General features: G+C 40.4%; 1 protein-coding gene across 1 annotated transcript; it reads right to left on the reverse strand.

Moving 5' to 3' along the window:
• Positions 1-316: 316 nt before the first annotated feature.
• Positions 317-3286, reverse strand: LOC143695315 (interleukin-5-like). Its single transcript, XM_077186602.1, has 4 exons — positions 3161-3286; positions 2902-2934; positions 737-871; positions 317-415 (listed from the first exon to the last, which is right to left on the reverse strand). Exons 1-4 carry the CDS (start codon positions 3284-3286, stop codon positions 317-319), a joined length of 393 nt encoding a protein of 130 aa, XP_077042717.1.
• Between the last annotated feature and the right edge of the window lie 12330 nt (positions 3287-15616).

Raw genomic sequence — 15616 nt, forward strand, 5'->3', positions numbered from 1 at the left:
CTGCTCCTGCTCACACCCTGCCCTGCTCAGCCTCCCTGGCACCCAGAAATCAACTGTTCATGAGAAACAGAGATTTTACTCCAAGTCAGGTCCTTCTGTAATCCCCTGCATGATTTGGTTTATCAAACATTTAAATGTTTGTCTCAAAATACAAATTGCTATTTTGCCACCAAATACTTTTGAGATGCCAAACAGGAACCAGTGCAGTGCCACTGACACTAAAGGTGTGCCCTGCCAAATTTTAATGCAAAGGAGGAGCACTTAAACAAGGAAAGACTTTACTGCTCTTATAAATTTACAGCAATTTTAGAAACTTCTAACTCTCCAGTCTTGTGGCTTTTAACAGTTTTCGGATGAATGTCATCAGCTTTGTTATAAATATTGTTGCACTCCTTCTTTCTTTATCACATTTCCCCTGAAAAATGAATCAAGAAAATGAAATTGCTTAACATTTAATCATTATTTAGAGCTTTTTAATCCCAAAATAATTTTATAAATGATACAATTTTTTATCACATATATGATCCTTATTTTAGAGGTGGATCAAGCTGAATATTAGAACAAGGGAAGGATATGAACATGAAATAATGCCAGGATTTATTTTCCCATGTACTAAAAATAAGCCAGTAAGAAATTTCTCTCTTTTGTAGGTGTAAAGACACATTTGTGAATTATAGACCTTTTTCTGTTATATCTCTGCTGCATGATCCCTGGCAGACAGCAAATAAATTCCTACCTCTTTTGCCAGGTTTGGCATGAGCCATTGCTTCACTCTTTCAAAATTCTGGAAAAAAGCATTGAATTTTTTCATAGCTGGATTATTTTTCAGCTGTTCTGTTCCTTTGAAGACTGTGCTGATACAATTCACATCCTAAGATGGAAGAAATAGAAAAATTGAGATACAAGTATTCATAATCACAAGCTACAATGGGTTTATTAAAGAGCATTGTGAGTTTTGCCCAGCTGCCTGGGTGGCAAATTCATTCTTAATGACTTTTGGGCTTCACTTTGCAAACAGCTTAGGCAAGTGTTGCTTCTCTGCTCTAAACATTTATTTACTCTGCAGACAGAAACCTGGCAAAGGACAGTATCTGCTGGTGTGTCTTATAATGTCCAGATGAAAGATGTCATTGTCAAATGACACAGCCCTGCCTCTTCTGAAGCCACGTGAAATGAGAAATCCGTGGTTGGATTTCTCACATCTGCTCCTGTCTCTTCAACACAAGAGAAAGAAAACAAATTAACTTGAGGTTATTCCAAACATTAACCCCCTGTGACATCTGACACCTGTGAGCCAGGACAGATGGGGACAGGGGTCACCCTCTCATTTCCTGGCCCTTGTCCCATCCTGGTCCTCTGCCACAAAGCAGTCACTGGCTTTGGTCTCCGAGACCTTGTGGTCTGGACAAGGCCACCAGAGGGGGGAGAAGGGATGTGGGATGGAGGCCAAGCAAAGAGTGATGGATGATGGTTGCACTCTCCAGTGTGGGGTTGTTTTGAAAGAGATCAGCTAAACTCACAGTCCTGGATTAGGGAAGAGAGGAGAGGACACGACCATCAGCAGCAGGAACAGACTGAGATGTTATGGGAGTAGAAAGTGATGAAAACTGAAGAAAAACCTAATCACTGAAGATTGGAGGAAATGCAGGCAACTGCTGAAGGTCAGCATTGCACCCATGATGTTCTTGACCAACATCTATCTCCTGCTTGTCATTCCTGCATGCTGCGTGATGAATAAGAGAATTTTTTGCCACAGCCTTGCCTGGGAAGCCACATCCTTCTGCCCCTGACAAACAGCAAATGCAGAGACACCTCTGTCACCTCTGGACCCAAAGAACAGGTGAGAGGGAAGCAGCTCTTCCCCTCAAGGGAGAGCTGGGCACTGGCACAGGGGGCTGTGCTGGCACCACCAGGGACCTCATCAGGAACAGGGACAACTGGGCTGCCACCATTGGGCTCTGCTGATTCTGGGTCAAAGCCTCAGTCTAGGAAGAGAGCTCCTCCAGACAGGGTCCAGAAAGCAGTGACAGAGCTGGGAACTTTACAGCTAATTTGCAAGGAATGGGATCGATTGGGATGGAATGGGATAGAAACCACAACCCCCTGTAACCATTTTAGGGCAAAAATGGGAATTATTCTGCTCCTTCAATAAATCAATGAGTCAGAAACATTTCCACAAATAGCATCTGGCACACTATTAGCAGAGGAGCTCTGTGCTGGACTGAGGTCTGTGGAAATCAGGATGCTAGTAGATGCACAGCAAAGAGAAAAGTCTCATTAATGTCTGCATGATGAGAGAGTCATTTAAAGTTATCTGAAAAAAAAATCTGAGAGGGAACAGGAGAAATTTATTGGAGAGGTGAAAGAAGATGGGAAATGCATAAAGGGGAGTTTGGTGTTTAAGACAGACCCTGCTCATGGGCCCCCAGTCACAGTGCACTGTTCAGGGGGCATTAACATCATCCTTCAGAGAAGATGAGATAATACAACTGTTAATTCCCTAACTGATGGTAAGGGTATAAAAAGCCATGTCTAGAAGTGGACTAAATGAAGCAGACTAAACAGAATGATTATTCACACATACAAGCAGGAAATGTGATTGAATGTGTTCTTTCCTTTGTAAACCATATCTCATTCAAAAAACTGATTCAGAAAATCATTCCTTGTGTGTGTTCTGCAGATTTACAAGAACATAGAACAAGTATAGTTCCTTTTATATTGCAGCATCTTTTTGGACTTATCATTTGATTGGTTTTAATAGTGTTTTATACCTAATAACACTTTCTATCTTATAATTAATACAAATAGAGTATTTTAGGAGAAAATTTCAGAACTACCTTAATTTCTAGTGAAGAAATTAACCAAAGAAGTTACTTTTATTTAAAAAAACCTTTTACTTACATCTATATTGTTGGGAGTTTCAATCCTCAGATTCTGAAAAATAACACATTAATTCAGACTTTTAAATATCTTCTTCATTAACACTGATAAAAATATAATAAAATAATAAAATATAATAAAAATATAATAAAATACAATAAAATAAAATAGATAGATAAAATAGATAGATTGTTTCACTTTCAAAAAAAAGTTATATATTCCAAAACAAGAGAATTCAGTATATTAAATTTTAGATTAGAAAAATGGAAATTGAATTTACCTGAATGTCCTTTGTCATCACCTCATACATTTGCTGTAGTAGTGTCAGTAATTCAGCCATGCTGTTCATCTGGGGAGCAGCAGAGATGCCTGCAGCCAGCAAGAGAAGGTAGAGATGGGTCTTCATCCTGCTGATGGGATCAGAGACCCTGTAAGTGGTTGTGGACCAGTCCTCTATCATTTTATGGTCTCTACAAGGAAGTAACTGTTTAGGTTTAATTTTAAACTGGTTAAAAAAAAAAGAAAATAAAAAGAAAAAAACCACATTTATTGGGACTTTCTGGAAGAGAAAGGTTCCAGTAAATTTGGTGTTTAACCTTGGGGCAGCCTCTTTGCCCAGTCAGCTTTTCCATGGAAAGTAGATAGCAAATATATGAGTGACTTTTCAACATGAAAATTAGTAAAGCATAGGATGACCCAAAGTATGACCAAGCAAATATTATCTTCACAGCACTTCTCTAGAAATCAAAACTTATTTGTTCACAGAGTGGAATTATGTGCTAGAATTTATGTGCTGGAAAAAGACTGGTCTAAGAAAAAAACCCCAACATAACCCCATGGAAAATACGTGGCCCATTGTTTAAAAAGGAAAAATTACAGCACTTGTCCAATATTGGTGACAAAATTCTGACAAAATGCAAGTATTCTGTAAGAGTTAATTGATTTACAGCAGGAGAAGCACTGCCCTGGAGCACCAAGGTGGCCCTGGGGATGGGCAGAGCAAAGTAGCCCTTTTTGGGGGAAGGAGGGATGCAGGGTGTCTTGAGCACATCAGGCCAGACCCCATGGGCACAGTTGGTGCCCCAGAGCTGATTTTCTATCAGGACAGTGCTGCCCTGACTGTCCCATTCTCTGGCCAGGAGCTGAGAAAGGGGAAGCCCACCAGGTTTGGGAGGCTCCAGTCTGAGATCTTCATTCATTGAAGGCTTTGTGGTGTGTTACTTGGCCAAATCAGCCAATGACCTGTGTTTCCCTCTTTCCTGGAGGGAAAGCTGGAAAAGCTCCTTTTTTACTCCTTTTTAAAAGGTGAATGATGTTATTTTACATCATTGAAGGCAGCAGCCCCGTGGCTGCAGATCTGCTGGCTCCACTCGTGGGGTCTGATGCCACAGCATTTCAGAGTAAGCATCTCAATATCTAAATACTTTGAATTGGGGAAGTCAAAAGTCAGTAGTGGTTATGTGGCTTAGCTGAAGCTAACCTGCAGCTGGCTGCTGCCTGCTTTGCTGTATCCGTTTGTCCTCTCTAACAAGATGAGGGGTTTTTCCACACTCCACTCTTATCTATAGAACTTTCTCTTCACACAGCTTTGAGGATCGTGTCCTTGTAGGAATGTGGCAAGTAATAAGGAAAAAGCTTCTTACAATGAGGAGGTAAAACAGTGGCACAGACTGTCTGGAAAAGCCTCATCCCTGAGTGGGTTGGGGTCTGAGCAAGCTGGTCTAGTGGAAGGTGCCCCTGCTCATGGCAAGGGGTTTGGAACTGAATGGTCTTTAGGGTTCCTTCGAATTCAAACAACTCTGATTTTCTGGACTCTACATAAGTGCATCTCTGGGAGATGCAAAGGCAAAGAACCTGCCTGGCCCTACCAGCTGCCCTTGGGCTGAATTTGTAAGCCATAAAACTGAAAAGAGTAAGAACCCACTCTTGGCTCCCTGTGTTTTTGGTGTTTCACAGCTTGCTTCCTTTGGTCTCCTTCAGACTCACACTGGTTTGCAGGCAAAGCCTCCTCTCCCCTTTGGCTGGTACCTGGGCTGCACTGCCAGCCAGGCTGGTGTTCCACCCACCATTAGAGACTTCTGTGGGCAACTCAGTTTCAACTCAAGGTTTGTCGGAAAACCCCACTTTTTTCACCTTTTCCTTGGCCAAGGGTTGGAAATGACCATCCATTAAAGCATGACATTCCCTGTCCCCACTGCTAAGGATTGCCCCTGGGGCTGCTGGACCCTGCTGTGTCCCCCCTCAGACCTCCCCACGCTGGGGCTGCTTAGCACAGAGAGCACATCTGTGTCCAATTCCATTCCTGGCCCGCACATCTGCCAAGACATCGTGTCTCAGCCTTTTTCTTTTCTTCCCTCGCTTGCATTTGGTATTTGCAGACACTTCTGCGGAATCCCAGCACTGTCCCAGAAATTCTTATGACCTGCATGAGTGTTCTTTTCCCCTTGATAAACTTAGTTTGCAGAAGATAATTCCCAGTTCTGAAGAATTCACAGTATTTTTGTTAAATACAACACTAGCATGAGCTACTTTTACTTTCAGCTTTTTCCAGCTCCAAAGGAACAAGACTGGTCCTTCACTGCTTGCTGTTTTACTACTCTCTCTGCTTGTGACATACTCCAAACTCACTTACTTCTCAATGCAGGGATTTTTCCTTTTCTTTCACTTTTTTCCTTATTTTACTTGAGGTAATAGAACTGCTCAAGAGCCTTTTTTTCTCTCTAAGCTGGCTCAGTGCCCCTACACAAATCATAGTCCCATCTCCTGAGAGGTTCATTATTGTACTGATGGTTTGGGGTTTTGTTTTTAATGTGAATGCAGGGTTAAGAAGTTGAAGAAAAAAATAGGGCAATGTAAGCAACAGGTCCTGGGCCCCAATACTGTAATCCCTGGTACTTAGAATTCTCAGATTGGTCTGATCTGGGAGTATGAGCAGAGTGAAGGCATCACAAACATGAATAGAATTGGTAGGAACAGGAATAAGAATAAGCAAAGAAAATATTTCAGAAGAAATTTTGGAGACTAGAGTAACAGACAGCAAGTGGAAATCCACACTGCTGAATTTATCCAAAGTGTCTCTATTTCAATTTTGAATGATCAGGAGCATGGATGTGAAGTGAATAAATAATCTAGTCAGTTAATTCATGACTTTTGATACTAATGAAAAAGGCATTTTGGTGTGAGTCAGGGTGTGATAAGTGTTCACATTAGATCTGGTTTAGGAATATTATTTAAGAAAATAATCAGATGACGCTGAGTGTGAAAATAAAGTTATCCTAATGGCTGTATAAGATGCTGCTGATGCCAGCTGGGATCATCTCAGGCAAGGGCTTCTTGGGTCAAGAAATGCAGATGATTCCTGCAGGCATGTGCCTGCATGAGGGTGATGGACTCAGAGAATGCCTTGTATGAACTGAGCTGCAACTCTTTGTAGGAGCTGGTTTTGCTCTTCCATGTAGATGCATGTGAAGTTACAATATTTAGATAAGGTTTCTTTACTGCTGTGAATATAAAATGCAGCACTGCTGTGGTGCAGTAGTCTTGTGCCTCCCTGGCCTGCCAGGCTCAAGAAAATGGAAAGTTCTGGAAACCAGGGAACAACTCCTGCAGAGATGCTCTGGAATGCTTTCTCACATGGTTGTGCAGGGAACTTAGTTTAAAGCCTATCATTCGAAATGGAGTTTTCTCTTATCCTGACAAATTTTCTGATCCTCAAACTCATCTAATCTCCTGGGGTTGTAGAACCTGCTTCAAGCTTAGTGATACTCTCCTTTGTAACAGACAGTAATGGAGAGAACCAGGTGAGTGCAAAAAGCAGGTCACTAGAAGGGAGTCATATTCACCATATTTAATGAATGATTTTTTAGCTTTTTGCTGCCTTTCAGCAGTACATGTCCCTTGTGAGGGTGGCTGATACAGCAAGGTGCATGTGCATATCTGGATGCTCTAGCAGTGAGCAGAATTCTTGCTTCCTACAACAGGCAGCAAAGATAATGCCTGGACTTAGTTCTTGCATCCCAAAGTAGTGCTGCTCCTGGAGCATCTCTGTCCCAAAACTGTCCTGGTGATTCTATAAGGGCCACTTACAAACTAGGGAGATTGTGAAATTTGGGGAAGACTGGTTTTGACCTAAATTACATTAAATGACAACTTTTCCTGGGAAACAGGCTGTTTTATTTATGCTTCTGTGACAGTCTGTGGGAGTGACTGTTTTCTGGAAACAGTGTGTGCAATACCTGGCCAGTTTTTGCACATCTCCCTTCTAGCACTGGATACTGCCATCAGTGGGGACCTGTCAGATACTATTCTGAGACCAGCTTGACTGAGCTGTTGCACAAAATGGGATGCTTCCTGTAGTGAAAAATAAAGGCAGAAAAGACAACGAAGGGAACTGTTGCTCGAGATTCAGACAAAATGTGGATGTCATCTCCTGCTTGCTCTCTGCTCTGGGCTGGAGCAAAAGCACAACTGCTGGCTGGCCCCAATTGTATCAGAAAGCTTTTAAGCACCATGGAAAATTCCAGTGGAATAGTAGCCAGAATAGTGAAATATTTAAAAAAACCCTGAATCCATTGTCATGTATCTCCCTGAAGTGCCAAGGCAGAAGAACAGTGTTGGGATCCTTATTGCTTCAGATCTCAGGATTTCCTTCTGGCAGCTTTAGCATCTCTTCTGTTTCCTAAATCCTTTGGCTTCCCTCACCAGAAAATGAAAACTGTAGGAGCTCACAAACCTGTGATTATGAGTTTTTCACCCTAAACCACTCTGTATATTTGTCCTTAAACGTTTTGTTTCTTTGTTTTCTGATTTTTATGGTAGCAGCGATGCCCTGTTAACCTGTGCTAAAGCAGGAAAGCATTTCCAGAAGAACAAAATGGAAAGAAAAGAGATTTTGCTGCTTGGATGGACCCACCACAAAGTAAAGAGATGGAACCGTGAATGAATACACTTTAAAGTATGAGCCGAGCTTATGCAAAGTTGCATAATTGTAATTAGAGATATCTTCTGCCTAATTAGCTAATTAAAGTCCAGTCTGGTCATTTAAGCACTTAGTAGCGTTTCTCTGTGCTTGTCTTGTGAGGTTTAGCTTGGTGTGGGTGAGCAGCATTGTCTCCAATGCAGGTACAGCACATCATTATAGCTCACACTTTTAGCAGGTTTTAGAAGGAAAGATGCGTTCTTAACCTGTGTTAACATTACAATCATTCAGCAATGTTTGGTTGAAAGGGGTTTGTTTTGACTAAGATTATAGAGGTTCTGTAAACTTTGTGGTAAAATCCTGCCTTTGCTCCTACTTTTCAGTTTTATGCAGAAAGCTGGAGTGAAACATACAACACTAGAAAAAAGTGATATTTCCCAGTCTTGCCTCAATTTTAGCAGCTGTACATCATTTACAGTTACTTGTGAGAGCTGATGTTGAAGTACTTGAACATCTCCTCTGTGTGAGACAGGTTTTCCTGCTTCCTGTGTTTCTCTGGAGGCATTTTTGATTCATTGAGAGCTGTGTCAGAAGGGCCCTGTTTAGAGAGATGCCTTCTCATGTTTGTTCATTCAAAGTTCATTGTTTTGCTCTTGTCTGCTCTTGCTAAACCTCCAGCAGTGACTAATGATGTGGGCTTGGTTTTGTGGGACAGTGTTCTCCAGGTCTCCTGATTACCACTCTTTGTTCTGGAGAAGATTTATTAGTTTCAATTAGTGACTGGATTAGCCACTGTCACACTGCTAATACCAATGTCTGGGTTTATCATAGCTTTTCTCAGTCACCAAGATGGGAATCTCTTTGATGTGCACCCTTTCGTTTCTTGTAAAATCCTGTCTCTCTGCTACAATCATCACAAACCGGATGGTGCCTTGGACATAACTATGCTTGATTACTTAATCCTATTGTTTATTTCAGTAGAGATGGGCTACAACTTCCCAAAAATACATCTAGGCCAAGTATTTTTCACTTAGAAGTTACACAATGTCTAGCTGGGCAGGTCTTCAAGCTGCTTCATGACCCAAAAGCCAGCTCCATGAATCAACTCAATTCATTTGGAATTCAGGGAGTGCTTCCATCACTAGCAAGAGTGTTGTTTTCCTCTGACACTTCAGGTTCTAGAAAAATGCCATATTTTTATTTAAGAAAAGTGACTTGTAATCACAGTCTTCACTTCATAGAAAATACAGCTTTAGGCAGTCCTGAGAAGAAAAACCAAACAAACCAATCCAGCCTAAATTAGACAAGCTTTGCTACCACCACTGTGTCTGTTTGATAATTATCACTATATTTCCATGGCAATAACCCAGAGACCCCCTCAGGGTTTGGTTTTGGCTTGTCATTGAGCCAACAACACTAATTCCTGACTCTACTACAAAATTTGAAGATACCACAGTTGAAAATATATTTGGAATAATATTAAAATGAATATGATCTGCTCGCACACAAAATATTTTAGTTTAAAAATGTGTATCATGCACATCTAATGCAACAAAATTAAGTTGTAGAATTAGAGGGAAATGCATTGTTCTCAAATTTAATTATGAATATATTTAAAAGACACCTCCTCTCCTTTTTATTCCTGCCTTCAGATGGTAAATATTTGACAATTATGTGCCTGCAGAAATGCACATCAGTGGATCTGACTCTAAATCTGTATATTTTTTGATTTCATTCCTATAGCCTTGACTTATACTATAGTTATTATAGTGCACAACCTCCACAATAAAATATTACATATTATTATAATAATATTTTATTATTTTATATATTATATTTTAAGTCATTTTATTCATGATCACTTTGAACATAAATGTAAAAATATAGAAGCACTCGATAAATTAAATAAATACACTAACAATTGCAATAAGACATAAATATCTGATAATTCATATATGAAACATTCATATTAACATTGTGGTGTCTCTTTGTGGTGCTCTGTCTTCCATCAGAACCAGCTCTAGTGTTGGGTAAGAGTTGTCTCCAAGTATTTGGGGTGCCAACACCTGTCACCAGGACTCCCAGCAGTCCTCGTTCACCTTCTCAAAGTATTTCTTGAAGTGAGCCAGGGCTTCCCGTAGGGTCACGTTTCTCGTAGGACAGGGTATGATGTTCTGGGGTTGCTAAAATAATGATAAAAGCAAAAAAATAGCAAAATGTAACAGTCAAAATAATGGAGGAAACAAGAAGAACATATTCCTGAGAAGGTGATGGTGGTTGTTCAAGGGAATGTTTAATCAGAAGGAAAGACAGATCTGCATGAATGAACAGAGAGAAGACATTTGAGTCTTGGGAATACTCCTTCCTGGCTGACTTTGCTTACTGAGATGTGCCTTAGGGCCTGTTCTTACTGGTGTCCTGGCTAATGACAAGTCCCAGGATTTGTCTACAGGTGATGCATCTTTTAGGAAACTCTGATTCAGACTCCATGAATTCAGGTAGTTCCTGTAAAACCACTGCTGAGCAGCAGCTGTAATGCTCAACACTGTGAAACTAAGGATGTTGTAGCGGTTTTGCAGAGATGCCATCAAAATTTTGCTGTTGACTTTAGTCAGCCAGGATACTGAGATGATTAATTTCATGTTTTGAAAACAAGTGAGTGGTACATTCACTTAATTTCATATTTTTACCTAAGGTGTCCCTAGTCCAGCCAGGGGAGTTGGGACTAGATGAGCTTTAAGGTCCCTTCCAACCCAAACAGTTCCATGGTTCTATGTGTATAAATAATTCATGAGAAACTTACTTTATGTGTTTTCTTTAAAGTTGATGTTATGTGATTCATGTTTTTCTCCATCACAGAAATATGGGTTCTTGCTGGATCATTCTCAAAGGAAACTTTCAGTCTTTCTATGGTTCTTTTAAGTTGACAGGGAACTTGACTGCACTAAAAAAAAAAATCAAATAACAGTAAAATTATGTTCTCACAAAAGAGTTAACTTTTATCTTTCAGTAAATTCAATAACTATTTGCATGCATAGCAGAAACAGAAATTCTGTATAAATACAGAAGAAGGTACTTTCCTGTGTTTGCTGCGGCTTGATAAAAAATCTACAGCAGGAGAGTAAGTAAACACATTTTAAAAATTGTTATTAAGGAAAATAGACAAAAGTATTGTAAAGGCAGACTAAAATCCACTGGGGTTGCAGTTTTATCAAAACCACACTGAGTAGCCTGAGAATGGTAGATCTGCCAACTCCCTCTCCCAGCTGTACTTCCCACACAGGACAGAAGCACTGTACCCATCTGTCTGTATCTTAGCCTTCTTTAAAGCTGCAAGCTCTAAACATTTTTTCCTTCAAAACAACAGGCTGGCTGTTCTTAATTATTTTTCATGAACCTTTTTTCAGTTCACAGAACTTGAGAAATCTGCAGACCACAAACTGAAACCACTGATCAACAGGTTTATTATTGTGGGCAATAACTTCTCATGCCAACAAATTGCTTTCTTCAGACACAAACTTTATGGTCCTTTATAACACTCAACTTGTTTGTTTGCCAAGAGGTAAGAACATTTTAGTGCTTCAAGTACTAACCCTATTCACCCACCTTTGGTTCTAAATGACAGCAGGTGATGTTCAGGGTCTGCAGCTCAGACAGCAATGTTGAGAACAGCCTCAGAAGTAAACTCTCTGCAAGAACTCCTGAGATTGCCTTCAGCAGGAGTACAACCAAGTCTCAGAGACCATGGTCACAGAACTGGTTCTTTATTTCCATAGCTTCACTGAATTTGACAGAACTGGTCATGAAAAATTAGCATATGTATTCCCTTTTAGTAGGATTTGGTCTTTTTTTGTAGTCTAATTCTCTTTCCTTCAAGATCTGCTACAAAGCATCATCATTTTTCAAATAATTAACAACAGCAGAAAAAAGAAGTTTGAAAGTCTTACCTGAAATTTCCCCTTGGATACTGGAAGAAAGACCTAAAATTTTAAAAAAGAATATACTGTTAGAAGGTATTTCTCATCTAAGTGACTGCTACATTGTTAAACATCTAGAACTACATATCATCTTCATCAGGTTTTCTATTTCTGAACTTCCTTTGGGGAAACAATTACCAGCTTCTGAGGAAAGCTTGACACGCAGTGCCTTGAGCATCTCAACATTAACAAACAAAATACAGGACATACAAACTAGAGCTGAAACTAACCCAGACTTCATTTTATACTTCCATCAAAAGAACTGTAGGAAATGAAGAAAAAGAGATAACGACCCACCTCCTCGTTTGCTAGATCCACTAGATCCTTGAGGTTTGCTTGAAATTCTTCTACTGCATCTTCCATTGAGCCAGGTAAGCAGCAACTCACCAAGAAAATATAGAGCAACAGCATTTTGGGTTCAAGGAAAGCTGTGTTTGATTTATGCACCATACACTGCCTATATATACGCCTTGAATATTAGATGAAAGGGAAAGTTTTCTCATATAGGAAAAGGCACAAGACCATGGGGTGAGTTATCATAAGCATTGTGGGATGCCTCACTGGGGACTGGTTGGGGGTTTCCTTCCTTCTGACATCAAGTAAGGGGAAAATACCTTTGTGGATAAGTGATGCCATTTACTTACATGATATCAGAAATTCATCACAGGAAATAGGAGCATTCCTTCTGTAATATAGATCTTTATGTGGTTCTTATTTTTGTATCACATAATCAGAGAGATGGAGATCTGAAAAGCTATGTAGTTTTTACATCTCACTCAGTAATATGCCATCCTTTGTTCAGTGGGATTTTCTAAGATGAACAGCAGTTCAAAGCTGAGCAAAAAATACCAGTGACTTCTTAGACATACACAGACACTAATGCTACTTAACCAGTTTGGATTCTTTACCCTTCCTCCCTCACCCTCACTGTTTGGGGAAATTCAGCATAGAACACATGGCTGGAAAAGGCATGGATTTAATTGGCAGCCCATCAGTGAAAGCATGGCAGGTATTAATGGCTGGAATTAGCTGTCCTGGCATCAGGTGAATACCTTGTCCCTTAACGTAAGTGGAAAAACTCTATCTACTGAAAAAAACCAAAGTGCTTAAAGATGGCTGAAACTACTTTCAGATGACTGGCAAGGGCTTATGAGAAGGTAACACTCACTCATTAAAAGGTTACAATTTTCCAGCAAAATTGGACAAATCATTCAATGATGTGAGAAGAGTCATCTGGTTTTCCATAGCTACCTGCTTGAGAGGCCCAGAAAGAGAAAAGACCTTGTGCACATTGAATTATCAGTTTCTCAACACATCATTTCATGAGCAGATCTGTTTAAGTTTTGTTGAAAATACTGCTTAACTGCGTTTTTAAATACTCTTTTAAAATTTTTGTCCTAAAATTCTGGAAGAAAAGCGTAACTATGAGTTAAAAAAGCCATCTTGAAAGGATCTTTTGATCTTAACTGAAAAAGCTCCTGATAAAGCTTTTAACACTAAACTTATGAAACATTCTGTTGTCATGCCTCAGCCAAAGAAATACAAGAGGTCCCCAGATGAAAATGTTGGGCTCTTACAAGAGCATGTAGCAATAATACAAGATATACTTCCATTCCTCCACAGAAATCAGCATTTGGATGCTCTTATAGTAGTTTAGACTGGAAAGATAAAAGTGTCTAATTGCTTTTGTTCTTCTACCTAAGTTCCAAACAGATTGACAGATTTCTAGAAGGGATGGCATGATAATAAATGTTGCAGGAAAGAGGTTGTTTCTTCTAGTCCTCAGCCTTTCATGTTCACACTCAAATTCATAGATTTATATACTGTGAAAAGCTGATAACTGCGCTGGTCAAAGGAGAACAATCACAAGCCAAGAAATAATTCCCACTAAACCATCCCACAGCAGCATATACACACACACTATTTAGAGAATAGATTTCATATTGGTGGGAAAAATAGTGTGTGTGAAACAGAAAACTCTACCAGAAACAGTGCCAAAAATTGTCTCCTAATCATGAACTTTCACAGAATATTCTGGAGGTGAGACTGGCTACAGAATCAGGGTATGATGCATGCATCATCTAAAGGCAATGTGGAAAAATATTGCCATAGAGAAAGTATTGTGCTGCTGAACAACTGAGTCATACTGAGGCAGCTGCAGGGCAGGAGGTGACATGCAAATGGAGTATAATCTGGTGTCTCCTCTCCAGAGGAGCTGTACTGGCTTCTCAAAGATGGGTGTGAACTCTGGCAATATTTTTACAGGCTGTTCAGCCAATATGGACACTAATTTCTTCTTGTCTCAAAATGTGAAGTGGCCATAGCTTATGTTTTGTGAACCATTTTTGCACTCATAAAAGGTACAATTATCACCAGAGTACAACTGTAGTGAAAGCCTGAATTGCTGGCCACAAAACCACCTGCTGGCTACCAACTTCTGATAAGGTCCAGACTTACTTCACTTATCATCTCTGTTACTCATTTTAATTACAGCTGATGCTGAGATTCAGCACAAAGGGCTGTTTTCCAAAGTTTGCCTCTGTTACCTAACCATGAACTTGATCTGACACAAGAACTACTTATGTTGTTTCCCTTCACGGCGAAAATCCAGTAAAAAATACTGTAATAGAATATAATACTAAAATATGCTGGCAGGTTATTAATCAGTTTTAGAGTTGGCTGAAAGTGTAGATGAATTAGGTTCCCAATCTGAGCTGTCAGCTCATACAGTGAACCTGAGATGACTCCCAGCTGGCCAGGGGCTGCTGGGTCAAGGCAAGGGTGTGCATGGCACGTGCAGCCTGACCCTGTGTGTAGCTCTGGAGGGACTCCAGGTCCTCAGGAGTAGGATAACAAAGCTCCAGAGAAGCAGGAGGAAGGGACAGTCCTCTAGCTCGGACTTTTTGCCAGCTGGATGATGAATAGAGGGTAGGGATCAAAGAGGAAGAAGTTGTGGAAGAAGACTGGTACAAGGGGGCAAGGAGCTCTGTTGGCCCTTGAGAGAAATGAACATGACAAGCCAAAGGGAGTGATCCCCTTTCCTTCCCCTGATCATCTCAAACTTTCCTGCAGTCCCTAAAACTGCCTGTCTTGGTTTCAGCTGAGCTGCAGCTAATTTCTGTGTTTTTTCTAAATTGTTGTATTCTAAGTCAAGGATTTTTTTTTTTTTTTTTTTTTTTTTTTTTTTTTTTTGGTGTCTTGTGGTCTGCCAGTGAAGAGGTACAGAAAAGAAACAATGAAGGAGCACAGCCAGGAGAGAGGTGACCCAAACTGGCCAAAGGAATATTCCACACCAGGGAACATTATGCCCTGCAGAAGATAAACTGGGGGATTACCTGGAAAGGGGCTGTCATTGGTCAGCAGGCAGTGAGCAATTTTATTTGGCATCAGTTAATTGTGGTTTTTTCCCTATTTATTTTCATTATTATTATTTACCATTATTATTGTATTTTGCTTTGTTTTCTGTTATTAAACTACTCTTATCTCAACCCACAAGTTTTAGAGTTGATTCTTCTCCCCATTCCACTGCAGCTGAGGGGGAAGAGCCGGAGGCTTCGTGGTGCCCCATCATCACAATATAAGACAGACATTAAAGCTGTTAGGGAGTGTCCAAGGGAAGACAATGAGGATGGGGAAGGGTCTGGAGAAGAAGCCATGTGAGGAGCAGCTGTGGGTACTCGGTGTGTTCAGCCTGGATGACACTGAGGCTACATCTTGCAGCAGGGTACAGCGGCAGATACCGATCTGTTCTCTGTGGTGAGCACTGATAGGACTTGAGGGATGGCCTGAAACTGTGTCAGAGGAGGTTTAGGCTGGGAATCAGGAAAAGGCTCTTCACCCA

The sequence above is a fragment of the Agelaius phoeniceus genome, chromosome 15, assembly GCF_051311805.1.
Source record: "Agelaius phoeniceus isolate bAgePho1 chromosome 15, bAgePho1.hap1, whole genome shotgun sequence".
Lineage (NCBI taxonomy): Eukaryota > Metazoa > Chordata > Aves > Passeriformes > Icteridae > Agelaius > Agelaius phoeniceus.